Below are 13,333 nucleotides of genomic sequence, written 5' to 3' on the forward strand. Positions count from 1 at the left end.
CCCAGCTGTGGAGTCAGGGAGGCTGATCTGTGGGCAAGAGAAAAGCAGCTCCTATTCTCCAGGACCTGGCCTGATTCAATCAGGCCTTGGGGCTCTACAGTTGAACATAACATTTTTATAGAACCTCAACATCAGACAAGACCACGGAAGATGCAAGGTTCTGAGTCCAACGTGATGTTTGTCATCAGGCCACATCTCTGAGCCCAGCTCTGCGTGGGGAAAAGTAAGAAGTGATACAACTGCTTCCCTTGAAAAGCAAAGCCACTTACAAAACATTAGTGTTCCCGATGCCCTGCCTTGGGCTGCCTCCGAACAGAATATGACACAAAGGGAAGAGGGCCTTCTTTCCCATGTCACTGAAGGTCACTGGACACTGTGCAACTCAGGCACCTAGGAGGCGGAGTTAACTCTATGAAGGTTTCTGGCAGGGCAATGGGGGAGAACTGCATTCTGGCACCTGATTGGAAAGTGATGCTCAGTGAAAACAGAGGAAGCCATTGGTCCACGAGCACAGAAGGGATTCCCCCTGGGGACCCCCAGAGACACACAAGGGGATTTGCAGGAAGCTGCGATCTTGAATTATATAGAAGGAAGGAAGGACCAGAGAAATTTGGGCTTACCATTATTGTAACTTTGTTAATATCCACGGTCTGTTGAGGCATAGTGGAACCTAGCATAAATATTTTAAAACACCAAATCAACTAATTTTATATGCATTTAATTAAAGGGAGCTTCTTCCTCAGTTTGGCTATGATGCACAATGCACTTTTTTTATAAATTTATTTATTTATTTATTTATTTTTGGCTGTGTTGGGTCTTCGTTTCTGTGCGAGAGCTTTCTCTAGTTGAGGCGAGCGGGGGCCACTCTTCATCGCGGTGCGCGGGCCTCTCACTGTCGCGGCCTCTCCCATTACGGAGCACAGGCTCCAGATGCGCAGGCTCAGTAGTTGTGGCTCACGGGCTTAGTTGCTCCGCGGCATGTGGGATCTCCCCAGACCAGGGCTCGAACCCGTGTCCCCTGCATTGGCAGGCAGATTCTTAACCACTGCGCCACCAGGGAAGCCCCCACAATGCACTTTTAACAGCTTTTGTGCATCATTTCCAACCTGTAAATGTAGATAATCATGCTTACTTATTTATAAGGTTCTTTGAGGTTTTGGGAGGAAAGACTCTTTTAAAGTACAAAGCATTAATTTTTTGTGACAGAGTGCTATACGAGAAATGAACATGAAGCGATATAAAAATTTTTGTCTTCTTTCTTGCTTTCAGTTTTTAGTTGCTTTCTGCACAGAGACACAAAAGCCAGTCTCCAACAAGAGATCTGGGGTTTGAGATAACAGAACTAATAAAGTACTGTAAGTATAAAATCCTAAATAGGCTTGAATCGGCTACTCCTTTTGAAGATGAGAGAAATAAATTGAGAGACAAAGTATTTTGTACAAATGAACTCATTTCAGTAAGTTGCACTGATAATCCTATGAGTATGTAAATGGACCTCTATTTATAGACCCGTTATATCCATTTTTGACCGGGACGAGCCAGTGAAGCAATCGCAATAGTCAATCACTACAAGTAACTAGACCACAAGAGAAAAATGTGCCAGTTGCTAGGTGATGACTTTCAATCTATCATTTTAAGCAATAAATATAAGATGAAGTTATGAGGAGAGAAGCTATTCATAGCTAAAACTCTAGCTAAAATGGCTATTATTTATTGCACGGAACTGAAATTGGATGAAGTTGAGAAACCCAACATACCAACCCAGAAACCAAGATGCTACACCAGCGGACATCTTTCAAGGACAAACCCAAAGGTCAATAGAGAGCAAGGATTTAGGAGGAGGATGGAGAGGATAAAGGTTAAAAAAAAAAAAAAACTGGACTCGACTGTGTCGCTTATTATCATGCTTCAAAACATAAAAGGAAAAAGTAATTGATTCATTATTCAGAACTTTCCCATTTCTGAAAAAGACAAAAAGTCCCCCAGACCCTATCTATTAGCTAGCAGGTGGCAATAATGTATTTGTCACAATGACATATGCGAATGCTTTGTAAGACCCTGCCCTCTGAGAGCAGGGAAGTCAGTTTGGAAATACAGGTAATGCAAGTGAAGCAATCAGAGAATCACAAAGGCATTAAAATCCATTGGGTAAAACCTATGCCTGGCCTAAAGCAAGTGCTCAATCAATGCCAGGTTAACAATTAAGAATTATGTACTGTCATGTGTATTATTGCTGGTTCTATAAGGCAGGGACCTCAGCTGTCTAAAGCACAGCTGAGAATTCCAAAGCCCAAGGACAAGCCCCACCCCTTTCATTACCCATTTACTTTTGCAAGCCCGATAATCTAGAAGAGTGGTTCTCATACTTTAGTATATGCATCAGAATCACCTGGAGAACTTGGTTAGACACAGATCCCTGGGTCTCACCCACAGAGTTTCAGACCCAGTAGATCTGAGTAAGGTAATTTGCATTTCTAATGTGTTCCCAGGTGATAGTGATATTTCTGATTTGGGGAGCACATTTTGAGAACTGCTGGTCTCAAAGATTTTAAGTAAATTTCAAAACACGAAGGAGGATAATAAAAACAGCTAGTATTTAATGTACCCACGATGTCACTATGCTTCAGTCCTCCATTAGGGGATAGATAGATGATAGATAAAGAGATGTTAGATAGATAGGTAGATAGATGATAGAAAGTCTCTAATTTTCATATATGCACAAACACAAAAATCGGCATGATTTATTTCTAATTTTATAGATAAAGACCTAGAACTAGGCTTGGAGAAATTAAAACACTTGCCCACAGCATGTAAGAGGTAGAACACAGGCTTGAACCCTAGCCTGTCTCAGTTAAAGCCCACACCCCTTCCCCATACTGTTCTGCATCTCTGCGAGGCAGCAGTTACCTGCCAACAACAAAAAAATATCAGCTTACAGTGTTGGAAGAGCTTAAAAATCAATCAAAACCAGAAAGAACAAAAAATGCACAGTAGCCCGGGGTTTTTAAGGCAAGACAAGACAGCCTGACCCTCTGCAAGCTGGAGAGAAGGGACGAGCGTGAGCCGCACAGTTTCATTGCTTGGGGTGACCCCTGACTGGGGTGGATGGCCGGGCCTCCCTGTTGGCTCTAACTTTGTTACAGTTGAAGCAGAAACTGGCTGGCACAACCTTCAAAATCCAGAGAAAGGATAAAAGGAGATGCCTTAAAATTACACTTTCTCTTTGAAGGGCTCACGTTTCCCTGCATTGAACTTGACCCCAAATAATAATTATATGTGGAAGCTGAGAGGGTAAGAGCTATAGAAAGTGTCTCCTCTCCCTCCTCCTGCTTACATGAAGAAGAGCCCTTTGTTTCCCAGGCCAAGAGTGGCCGTGTAACACTGGAAGGGAAAACCCTTTCCCCTCATCCTGTCTCCTAGCCACGCTCTTGCTCCCTGGCTTGAGAGGACTCAAGCCACTCGGGCTTTGCTCCACCCAGATATTCTGATTTGACTCATCACAGCATCAGTGTGGCTTCAAAGCTCTCCCAGGTGGTTCTGATTGTAGCCAAATATGAGAAACACTGTGTAGTATCTTGTCTTGGTTTATATCTACAATCTCTCCTTCTGCTGCTTTCTCCCCCCTCTAAAACATGCTCACTTTATCCAAACTCTAGGAAAAAATACTTACATTGACCCTGCATCTCCACAAATTCCTTGACATCTATATTCTTAAAAATAATGGAGGTTATACATACCTGTTTATTTAGACCCATTCAGTATTTAACCCCTCAAAAGCAGGCTTCGGTCTCTAGTATCCCATCCAAGCAGGGTTTTTTGGTTTTGTTCTGGTTTTGTTTTTTAAACTCAGATACTGATAACCTACAACTTTTTCTCAGTCCTCATCCTCCTCAACTTTAATGATGTGGTTGATACTAGAGACCATTTAATCTTTGAATCCCTCTCAGGCCTTGAATTTGTGACCTCGTTTAATACTGCGTTTCCTACTACATTTCCTACCTTACCAACCATTGCTTTCATGTCACTTTTATTCTTTTCTCATCCTCTACCCTGTATTTGTAGAAATTCCTCAAAGTTCCATGCACTTCCATTTTCCCTTAGAAATCTTATCCATTTTCAGGAATCCAATAATCACTTTTTTAAAGAGTCTCTTGCCATCCTTATCTGCTGCCCAAGACTCTCAAAAAGTCTAGACCTAGATTCCGCTTATATACTCCACCTGTATATCCCTATCAGGATTTCAAAGTCAGCATGTCCCAAATGAAATCATTATCCTCTACCAATCTGTTTCTTCCCCGCCCTTCTCTTTTACGGAGTCACCCAAGGTTGAAACCTTGACATTTTCTGGGAGTCATCTTTGTTTTCTTCCTTTCTTTTCCTGCCAATAAGAGCACATTCCCGATAATTATGCAATGCCTTCATTGAGGTACAATAAGCTACACCTAAAGTGTCTAATTTGATAAATTTTGACATATGTATATATCAATGAAACACACAAGATAGTGAACAGAACCATAACCCTTAAAAATTGCCTCAGGCTCTCCTTCCCAAATGTCCCTGTCCTCCCCATCCCAGATAACTATCTGCTTTCTATCACTAAAGGTTATTTTGCACATTTTAGAATGATGTTGATCTTTTCCTGTGATTATTTGCCATTGTGTTCTTTTGTGAAGCATCTGTTTAATCTTTGGCTAAAATGTTAATTTATTTGTTAAACAAATTTATTATTATTATTATTATTATTATTATTACATTTTGGGGGCTCTTTATATATATTCTGAATACAAGCTCTTTGTCAGCTATATGATCTGCAAATATTTTCTCCCAGTGTATGACTTGTCTTTTCATTCTCATCATGGTGTCTTTTGAAGAGAAGCTCATAATTTTGATGAAATCCAATTTACTTTTTTCTTTTATAGATCATGCTTTTGGTATTGTATCTAAGAAATTGTTGCCCAATCCAAGGTGGCAAAGATTTTCTCCTGTGTTTCCTTCCTGAAGTGGCATAGTTACAGGCCTCACATTTAAGTCTACGATCTATATTCAGTCAGTTTTTGTATATAGCTTGAGATATAGATCAAAATTCCTTTTTTTCTTTTGCATATGGATGGTATATTGTTCCACACCATTTGCTGGAAACTAACAAAACTCTTTCTCTGCTTTATTGAAATCAATTCACCGTACATGCGTGGATCTCTTTTTTTTGGTTTCTAGACCCTTTATTTTGTACCATTGATCAATCTATCTACAAGGATGTCAATATGACACTATCTTGATTATTGTAACTTCGTAAGTCTTGAGACCAGGAAGTGTAAAGTTTGTTCTTCATTTTGAAAGAATTGGTTATTCTAGGTCCATTGAATTTCTTTTTTTTTTTTTTTTTTGAGGCATTTATTCCTCATTTTTTTTTAATTTAATTTTATTTATTTTTTATACAGCAGGTTCTTATTAGTCATCCATTTTATACACATCAGTGTATACATGTCAATCCAAGTCTCCCAATTCATCACACCACCCCGCCACCCCCCGCTGCTTTCCCGCCTTGGTGTCCATACGTTTGTTCTCTGCATCTGTGTCTCAATTTCTACCCTGAAAAGTGGTTCATCTGTACCATTTTTCTAGGTTCCACATATATGCGTTAATATACGATATTTGTTTTTCTCTCTCTGACTTACTTCACTCTGTATGACAGTCTCTAGATCCATCCACATCTCAACAAATGACCCAATATCATTCCTTTTTATGGCTGAGTAATATCCCATTGTATATATGTACCACATCTTCTTTATCCATTCGTCTGTCGATGGGCATTTAGGTTGCTTCCATGACCTAGCTATTGTAAATAGTGCTGCAATGAACATTGGGGTGCATGTGTCTTTTTGAATTATGGTTTTCTCTGGATATATGCCCAGTAGTGGGATTGCTGGGTCATATGGTAATTCTATTTTTAGTTTTTTGAGGAACCTCCATACTGTTCTCCATAGTGGCTGTATCAATTTGCATTCCCACCAACAGTGCAAGAGGGTTCCCTTTTCTCCACACCCTCTCCAACATTTGTTGTTTGTAGATTTTCTGATGATGCCCATTCTAACTGGTGTGAGGTGATACCTCATTGTAGTTTTGATTTGCATTTCTGTAATAATAAGTGATGTTCAGCAGCTTTTCATGTGCTTCTTGGCCATCTGTATGTCTTCTTTGGAGAAATGTCTATTTAGGTCTTCTGCCCATTTTTGGATTGGGTTGTTTGTTTCTTTAATATTGAGCTGCATGAGCTGTTTATATATTTTGGAGGTTAATCCTTTGTCCGTTGATTCGTTTGCAACTATTATCTCCCATTCTGAGGGTTGTCTTTTCATCTTGTTTATGGTTTCCTTTGCTGTGCAAAAACTTTGAAGTTTCATTCGGTCCCATTTGTTTATTTTTGTTTTTATTTCCATTACTCTAGGAGGTGGATCAAAAAAGATCTTGCTGCGATTTATGTCAAAGAGTGTTCTTCCTATGTTTTCCTCTAAGAGTTTTATAGTGTCCGTCTTACATTTAGGTCTCTAATCCATTTTGAGTTTATTTTTGTATATGGTATTAGGGAGTGTTCTAATTTCATTCTTTTACACGTAGCTGTCCAGTTTTCCCAGCACCACTTATTGAAGACACTGTCTTTTCTCCATTGTATATCCTTGCCTCCTTTGTCATAGATTAGTTGACCATAGGTGCGTGTGTTTATCTCTGGGCTTTCTATCTTGTTCCATTAATCCATGTTTCTGTTTTTGTGCCAGTACCATATTGTCTTCATTACTGTAGCTTTGTAGTATAGTCTGAAGTCAGGGAGTCTGATTCCTCCAGCTCCGTTTTTTTCCCTCAAGACTGCTTTGGCTATGTGGGGTCTTTTGTGTCTCCATACAAATTTTAAGATTTTTTATTCTGGTTCCGTAAAAAATACCATTGGTAATTTGATAGGGATTGCATTGAATCTGTAGATTGCTTTGGGTAGTATCATCATTTTCACAATATTGATTCTTCCAATCCAAGAACATGGTATATCTCTCCATCTGTTGGTATCATCTTTAATTTCGTTCATCAGTGTCTTTTACTTTTCTGCCTACAGGTCTTTTGTCTCCTTAAGTAGGTTTATTCCTAGGTATTTTATTCTTTTTGTTGCAATGGTAAATGGGAGTGTGTCCTTAACTTCTCTTTCAGATTTTTCATCATTAGTGTATAGGAATGCAAGAGATTTCTGTGCATTAATTTTGTATCCTGCTACTTTACCAAATTCATTGATTAGCTCTAGTAGTTTTCTGGTGGCATCTTTAGGATTCTCTATGTATAGTATCATGTCATCTGCAAACAGTGACAGTTTAACTTCTTCTTTTCTGATTTGGATTCCTTTTATTTCTTTTTCTTCTCTGATTGCCGTGGCTAGGACTTCCAAAACTATGTTGAATAATAGTGGTGAGAGTGGACATCCTTGTCTTATTCCTGATCTTAGAGGAAATGCTTTCAGTTTTTCACCATTGAGAATGATGTTTGCTGTGGGTTTGTCACATATGGCCTTTATTTATGTTGAGGTAGGTTCCCTCTATGCCCACTTTCTGGAGAGTTTTTATCATAAATGGGTGTTGAATTTTGTCAAAAGCTTTTTCTGCATCTATTGAAATGATCATATGGTTTTTATTCTTCAGTTTGTTAATATGGTGTATCACATTGATTGATTTGCGTATATTGAAGAATTCTTGCATCCCTGGGATAAACCCCACTTGATCATGGTGTATGATCCTTTTAATGTGTTGTTGGATTCTGTTTGCTAGTATTTTGTTTGGGATTTTTGCATCTATATTCATCAGTGATATTGGTCTGTAATTTTCTTTTTTTGTAGTATCTTTCTCTGGTTTTGGTATCAGAGTGATGATGACCTCATAGAATGAGTTTGAGAGTGTTCCTTCCTCTGCAATTTTTTGAAAGAGTTTGAGAAGGATGGGTGTTAGCTCTTCTCTAAATGTTTGTTAGAATTCCCCTGTGAAGCCATCTGGTCGTGGACTTTTGTTTGTTGGAAGATTTTTAATCACAGTTTCAATTTCATTACTTGTGATTGGTCTGTTCATATTTTCTATTACTTCCTGGTTCAGTCTTGGAAGGTTATACCTTTCTAAGAATTTGTCCATTTCTTCCAGGTTGTCCATTTTATTGGCATAGAGTTGCTTGTAGTAATCTCTTAGGATGCTTTGTATATCTGCGGTGTCTGTTGTAACTTCTCCTTTTTCATTTCTAATTTGATTGATTTGAGTCCTCTCCCTCTTTTTCTTCATGAGTGTGGCTATTGGTTTATAAATTTTGTTTATCTTCTCAAAGAACCAGCTTGTAGTTTTATTGAACTTTGCTATTGTTTACTTTGTTTCTATTTCATTTATTTCTGCTCTGATCTTTATGGTTTCTTTCCTTCTGCTAACTTTGGGTTTTGTTTGTTCTTCTTTCTCTAGTTCCTTTAGGTGTAAGGTTAGAGTGTTTATTTGAGATTTTTCTTGTTTCTTGAGGTAGGCTTGTATAGCTATAAACTTCCCTCTGAGAACTGCTTTTGCTGCATCCCATAGGTTTTGGGTCATCGTGTTTTCATTGTCATTTGTCTCTAAGTATTTTTTGATTTCCTCTTTGATTTCTTCAGTGATCTCTTGGTTATTTAGTAACGTATTGTTTAGCCTCCATGTGTTTGTGTTTTTTACGGTTTTTTCCCTGTAATTCATTTTTAATCTCATAGTGTTGTGGTCAGAAAAGATGCTTGATATGATTTCAATTTTCTTAAATTTACTGAGGCTTGATTGTGACCCAAGATGTGATCTATCCTGGAGAATGTTCCATGCACACTTGAGAAGAAAGTGTAATCTGCTGTTTTGGGATGGAATGTCCTATAAATATCAATTAAATCTATCTGGTCTGCTGTGTCATTTAAAGCTTCTGTTTCCTTATTTATTTTCATTTTGGATGATCTGTCCATTGGTGTAAGTGAGGTGTTAAAGTCCCCCACTATTATTGTGTTACTGTCGATTTCCTCTTTTATAACTGTTAACAGTTGCCTTATGTATTGAGGTGCTCCTATATTGGGAGCATATATACTTATAATTGTTATATCTTCTTCTTAGATTGATCCCTTGATCATTATGTAGTGTCTTTCCTTGTCTCTTGTAACATTCTTTATTTTAAAGTCTATTTTATCTGATATGAGTATTGCCACTCCAGCTTTCTTTTGATTTCCATTTTCATGGAATATCTTTTTCCATCCCCTCACTTTTAGTCTGAATGTGTCACTAGGTCTGAAGTGGGTCTCTTGTAGACAGCATACATATGGGTCTTGTTTTTGTATCCATTCAGCAAGTCTGTGTCTTTTAGTTGGAGCATTTAATCCTTTCACGTTTAAGGTAATTATTGATATGTATGTTCCTATGACCATATTCTTAATTGTTTGGGGTTTGTTTTTGTAGGTCCTCTTCTCCTTTTGTGTTTCCGACTTAGAGAAGTTCCTTTAGCATTTGTTGTAGAGCTGGTTTGGTGGTGCTGAATTCTCTTAGCTTTTGCTTGTCTGTAAAGCTTTTGACTTCTCCATCGAATCTGAATGAGATCCTTGCTGGGTAGAGTAATCTTGGTTGTAGGTTCTTCCCTTTCATCACTTTAAGTATATCATGCCACTCCCTTCTGGCTTGCAGAGTTTCTCCTGAGAAATCAGCTGTTAACCTTATGGGAGTTCCTTTGTATGTTATTTGTTGTTTTTCCCTTGCTGCTTTCAATACTTTTTCTTTGTCTTTAATTTTTGCCAATTTGATTACTATGTGTCTCGGTGTGTTTCTCCTTGGGTTTATCCTGTATGGGACTCTCTGCACTTCCTGGACTTAGGTGGCTATTTCCTTTCCCATGTTAGGGAAGTTTTCGACTATAATCTCTTCACATATTTTCTCTTGTCCTTTCTCTCTCTCTTCTCCTTCTGGGACCCGTATAATACGAATGTTGCTGTGTTTAATATTGTCCCAGAGGTCTCTTAGGCTGTCTTCATTTCTTTTCATTCTTTTTTCTTTATTCTGTTCTGCAGCAGTGAATTCCACCATTCTGTCTTCCAGGTCACTTATCCGTTCTTCTGCCTCAGTTATTCTGCTAGTGATTCCTTCTAGTGTAGTTTTCATTTCAGTTATTGTATTGTTCATCTCTGTTTGTTCTTTAATTCTTCTAGATATTTTTTAAACATTTCTTGCATCTTCTCGATCTTTGCCTCCATTCTTTTTCCGAGGTCCTGGATCATGTTCACTATCATTCTGAATTCTTTTTCTGGAAGGTTGCCTATCTCCACTTCATTTAATTGTTTTTCTGGGGTTTTATCTTGTTCCTTCATCTGGTACATATCCCTCTGCCTTTTCATCTTGTCTATCTTTCTGTGAATGTGGTTTTTGTTCCACAGGCTGCAGGATTATAGTTCTTGCTTCTGCTCAGGGCATGTTTTAATTGTTCTCTTTTGACCCTGCCATCCCACTTCCAGTCATCTGTCCTGTAGAAAGGGCTCCAAACTCCAGAACTCCACAGTCCTGAGGCCCTCCTTTCCACCTGCTTCCTCTCCCCATCTGCGCAGGCCCTAAGCCAGTCTATTGAATTTCCATACAAATTTTATGGATTTTGACTGGGATTGTATTGAATTTATAAGATCACCTTGGAGAAAATAGATGTATTGTAATGCCAAGCCTTCAGATCCATGAGCAGAGTATATCTCTTCATTTATCATGTCTGCTTAAATGAACCACAGCAGCATTTTATAATTTTCACTATACAGGTATTATTCATCTTTTGTTAGATTAATCTCTAAATATTGTGAGTTTTACCTTGTTGGGTTCTGTGTATTTTTATACTCCCATAAATATTTGTGAGCTTTGTTCTGGAATACAGTTAAGTTACTTGGAAATTGGAAATGGTTTGATTCTTTTGGGTCTTGCTGTAAATCTTCGTTAGGCAGAAAAACAGAGCAGCACTTAATCCAGGATTAATTTTTCTCCATTAGAGAAGTAAAGCCCTTCTGAGTACTCTGCTTTATGCCTTGTGAATTATGACACTTTCTGCTCTTTCTGGTGTGAGCACACAATCTTCCTGTCCCTGTGAGAGATCTTCGGGACCGTTTCCTTTGATCCTCTTGGATGGTTCTTTTCTCAGCCTTGGGTACTGATGATTACTCAGCTGAATATGCAAGAGATATCCTCTACAGACCCGCAGTGTTCTCTCGTCTCATATATTCTCCCATGAAAACTCTAGAGCCTTGGGGGCTTGACCGTCCTGTACCCTCATCTTTGTCTCCTCAACTCAGGAAGACCACTGGGATCCTCCTGAGTTCTTTTTCCTTTCCTGTTCCAAAGCCTGGAAACTCTCTCCAAGCAATATACTGGGGCCATCATAAGGTTCACCTCATTTGTTTCCCATCTTTCTGAGAACACTGCCCTTCAGTGTCTGATGTCCACTGCCTTGAAAAACTTTTTCATATATTTGTCCATTTTTTCAGTTGTTTTAAGTAGGAAGACAAATCTAGTCCCTGTTATTCCATCTTGGCTATAAGTGGAAGTCCTCCATGCCCCATGATTTTATTCTACAGATTTTATTCTCTTCTCTTTCATTCTATATTTTCTATTCCACCGACCTCATTATAACATTGTAAAAATAACAATAAAATAGCTTTCATTTATGAAACCTTGCTCTATGCCAGGACTTGTGTCACACACTTGTTAAGTATTATGTCCAGCAACCATGGCTGTAAGTTGGGCTTATTTACTTATGAAGTATTTCAAGCATTTAGAACAGTTGATAGTAATGTAAATGTTCTCAACACCTAGGATTGACAGTGCTAATCTTTTGCCGTATTTTCTTCAGCAAAAGCTAAAATTCCCTTTGTATCTTCTTCCCCAGACCAATTTCCAACCTCCCCTCGCTTAAGGTAGCTTTACTCTGGAGTTGGTGTTCTTCAGGTCCATGGATTTGTACATTCAAGGTGGACTTAATATCACCATTTTACTAATGAATGATCTGGGACTTAGAGAGATTAAGTAACATGCACAGAACCATTCAGTTTATAACTGGTGGAACTAATATTGGAGGCCAGGTCTCTCTGGTCCAAAGCCATGTACTTCACTCCAAGAATACATTCATCTTCCCAATGTCCTATTCAAATCACATCTTTTACCAATTTTGATTGCTATCCCTGAATTAAATATGTTTCTCATCTCGACTTTGTAGTCCTGACAAAACATGACTTCAGTGTACCTAGCCATGCATGCTCTGTGAAACCTCTTCCAATCATACAAAACCATGTTTTCCCCCAGTATTAAAGTGAATTTTCTTGCTGCTGTGTCATCGCCTATATTTTTTCCTCCATCTGGAATGCCCTCTTCTTCCCCTTTCTGTAGATTAAAAACCATACTGATCTCTCATAGCTTATCTGACAAAATATATCATTGATTCATTCATTTATTCATGTCAAATATTGATGCCTGTAAAGAGCAAATGACCAATGGCTATTTGAATCTTTGTTCCTTCTCTCCACTGGGTATTCTGCCACTCTACTCAGAACTCTCTAGCAAAGAATTTTTCATCTCTTCCCCCAGCATTTTGCCATATTTTATAGTAATTTGCATGTATACTCTCCCTCTTCTATATGGTAATTTTATCTCTGTATTTCCATGAATGTCTAGCACAGTGCCTTTGTACATGATGTGTGCCCAATAACGTCTTCTTAAATTGAATTATACACTCAAAATCTGGATATCCTGGGGAATGTAGGAACTGATAAGTATAGTAGTATTTGTTTTTAATTTACTTTCAGCTACTTAAAAAATACTGAGTACAAGAGTTTCTTTTTCTAGTACATCCCTAGAGCCTTTTCAAAACATCCAGGGCTCTGGCCCATGTGGAGCCTTGCTAGCCAGTGTTCCTCCAACAAACCCCTGAAACACAAGAGGAAATCTCAGCTCTGTCCTTCCACCCACAGAAAATGGCATTCACATCTTAAAGCAAGTTGGCTGACTTTTGGGTCCAAGCAAGTGGTATTAGGCCAAATGTTCACACTGATACAATCCGATGTTATCTTATACCACAAACGTTTTGCTTGGGCTTGGTGTAAGTGACTGTATGTTATTATTATTGCCGCATAAAGTGCCACTGCCATGAACGGAGTTGCTATCAATGGGTCTTTTTATGGTTACTGAGCTGCAGAGCGACCCTGCTTGAGCTGGAATGACTGATACAGCGGATTCCTCAGCTAATTCCATGCCAGTTTAGTCCCATTTTATAGCTCCCCCTGCCTTCCACTAAAACAGAATAGTGACTT

At 38.6% G+C, this 13,333-nt stretch overlaps 1 protein-coding gene across 3 annotated transcripts in view; it reads left to right on the forward strand.

Moving 5' to 3' along the window:
- SAMD12 (sterile alpha motif domain containing 12) overlaps nucleotides 1–13,333 on the forward strand; it is a 488,950-nt gene that overhangs the window by 436,751 nt on the left and 38,866 nt on the right. For 2 of the 3 annotated variants that reach the window (XM_082364474.1, XM_082364475.1), the window contains exon 5: nucleotides 1,270–1,355. In XM_082364474.1, coding sequence (XP_082220600.1) covers nucleotides 1,270–1,337 — 68 coding nt within the window. In that variant the 3' untranslated portion in view covers nucleotides 1,338–1,355. Of the gene's footprint in view, nucleotides 1–1,269; nucleotides 9,715–13,333 lie in introns of those variants that run through there. The other variant, XM_082364472.1, reaches the window with a different exon arrangement.

The sequence above is a fragment of the Balaenoptera borealis genome, assembly GCF_965194805.1.
Source record: "Balaenoptera borealis genome assembly, chromosome: 17".
NCBI classification, from domain to species: domain Eukaryota; kingdom Metazoa; phylum Chordata; class Mammalia; order Artiodactyla; family Balaenopteridae; genus Balaenoptera; species Balaenoptera borealis.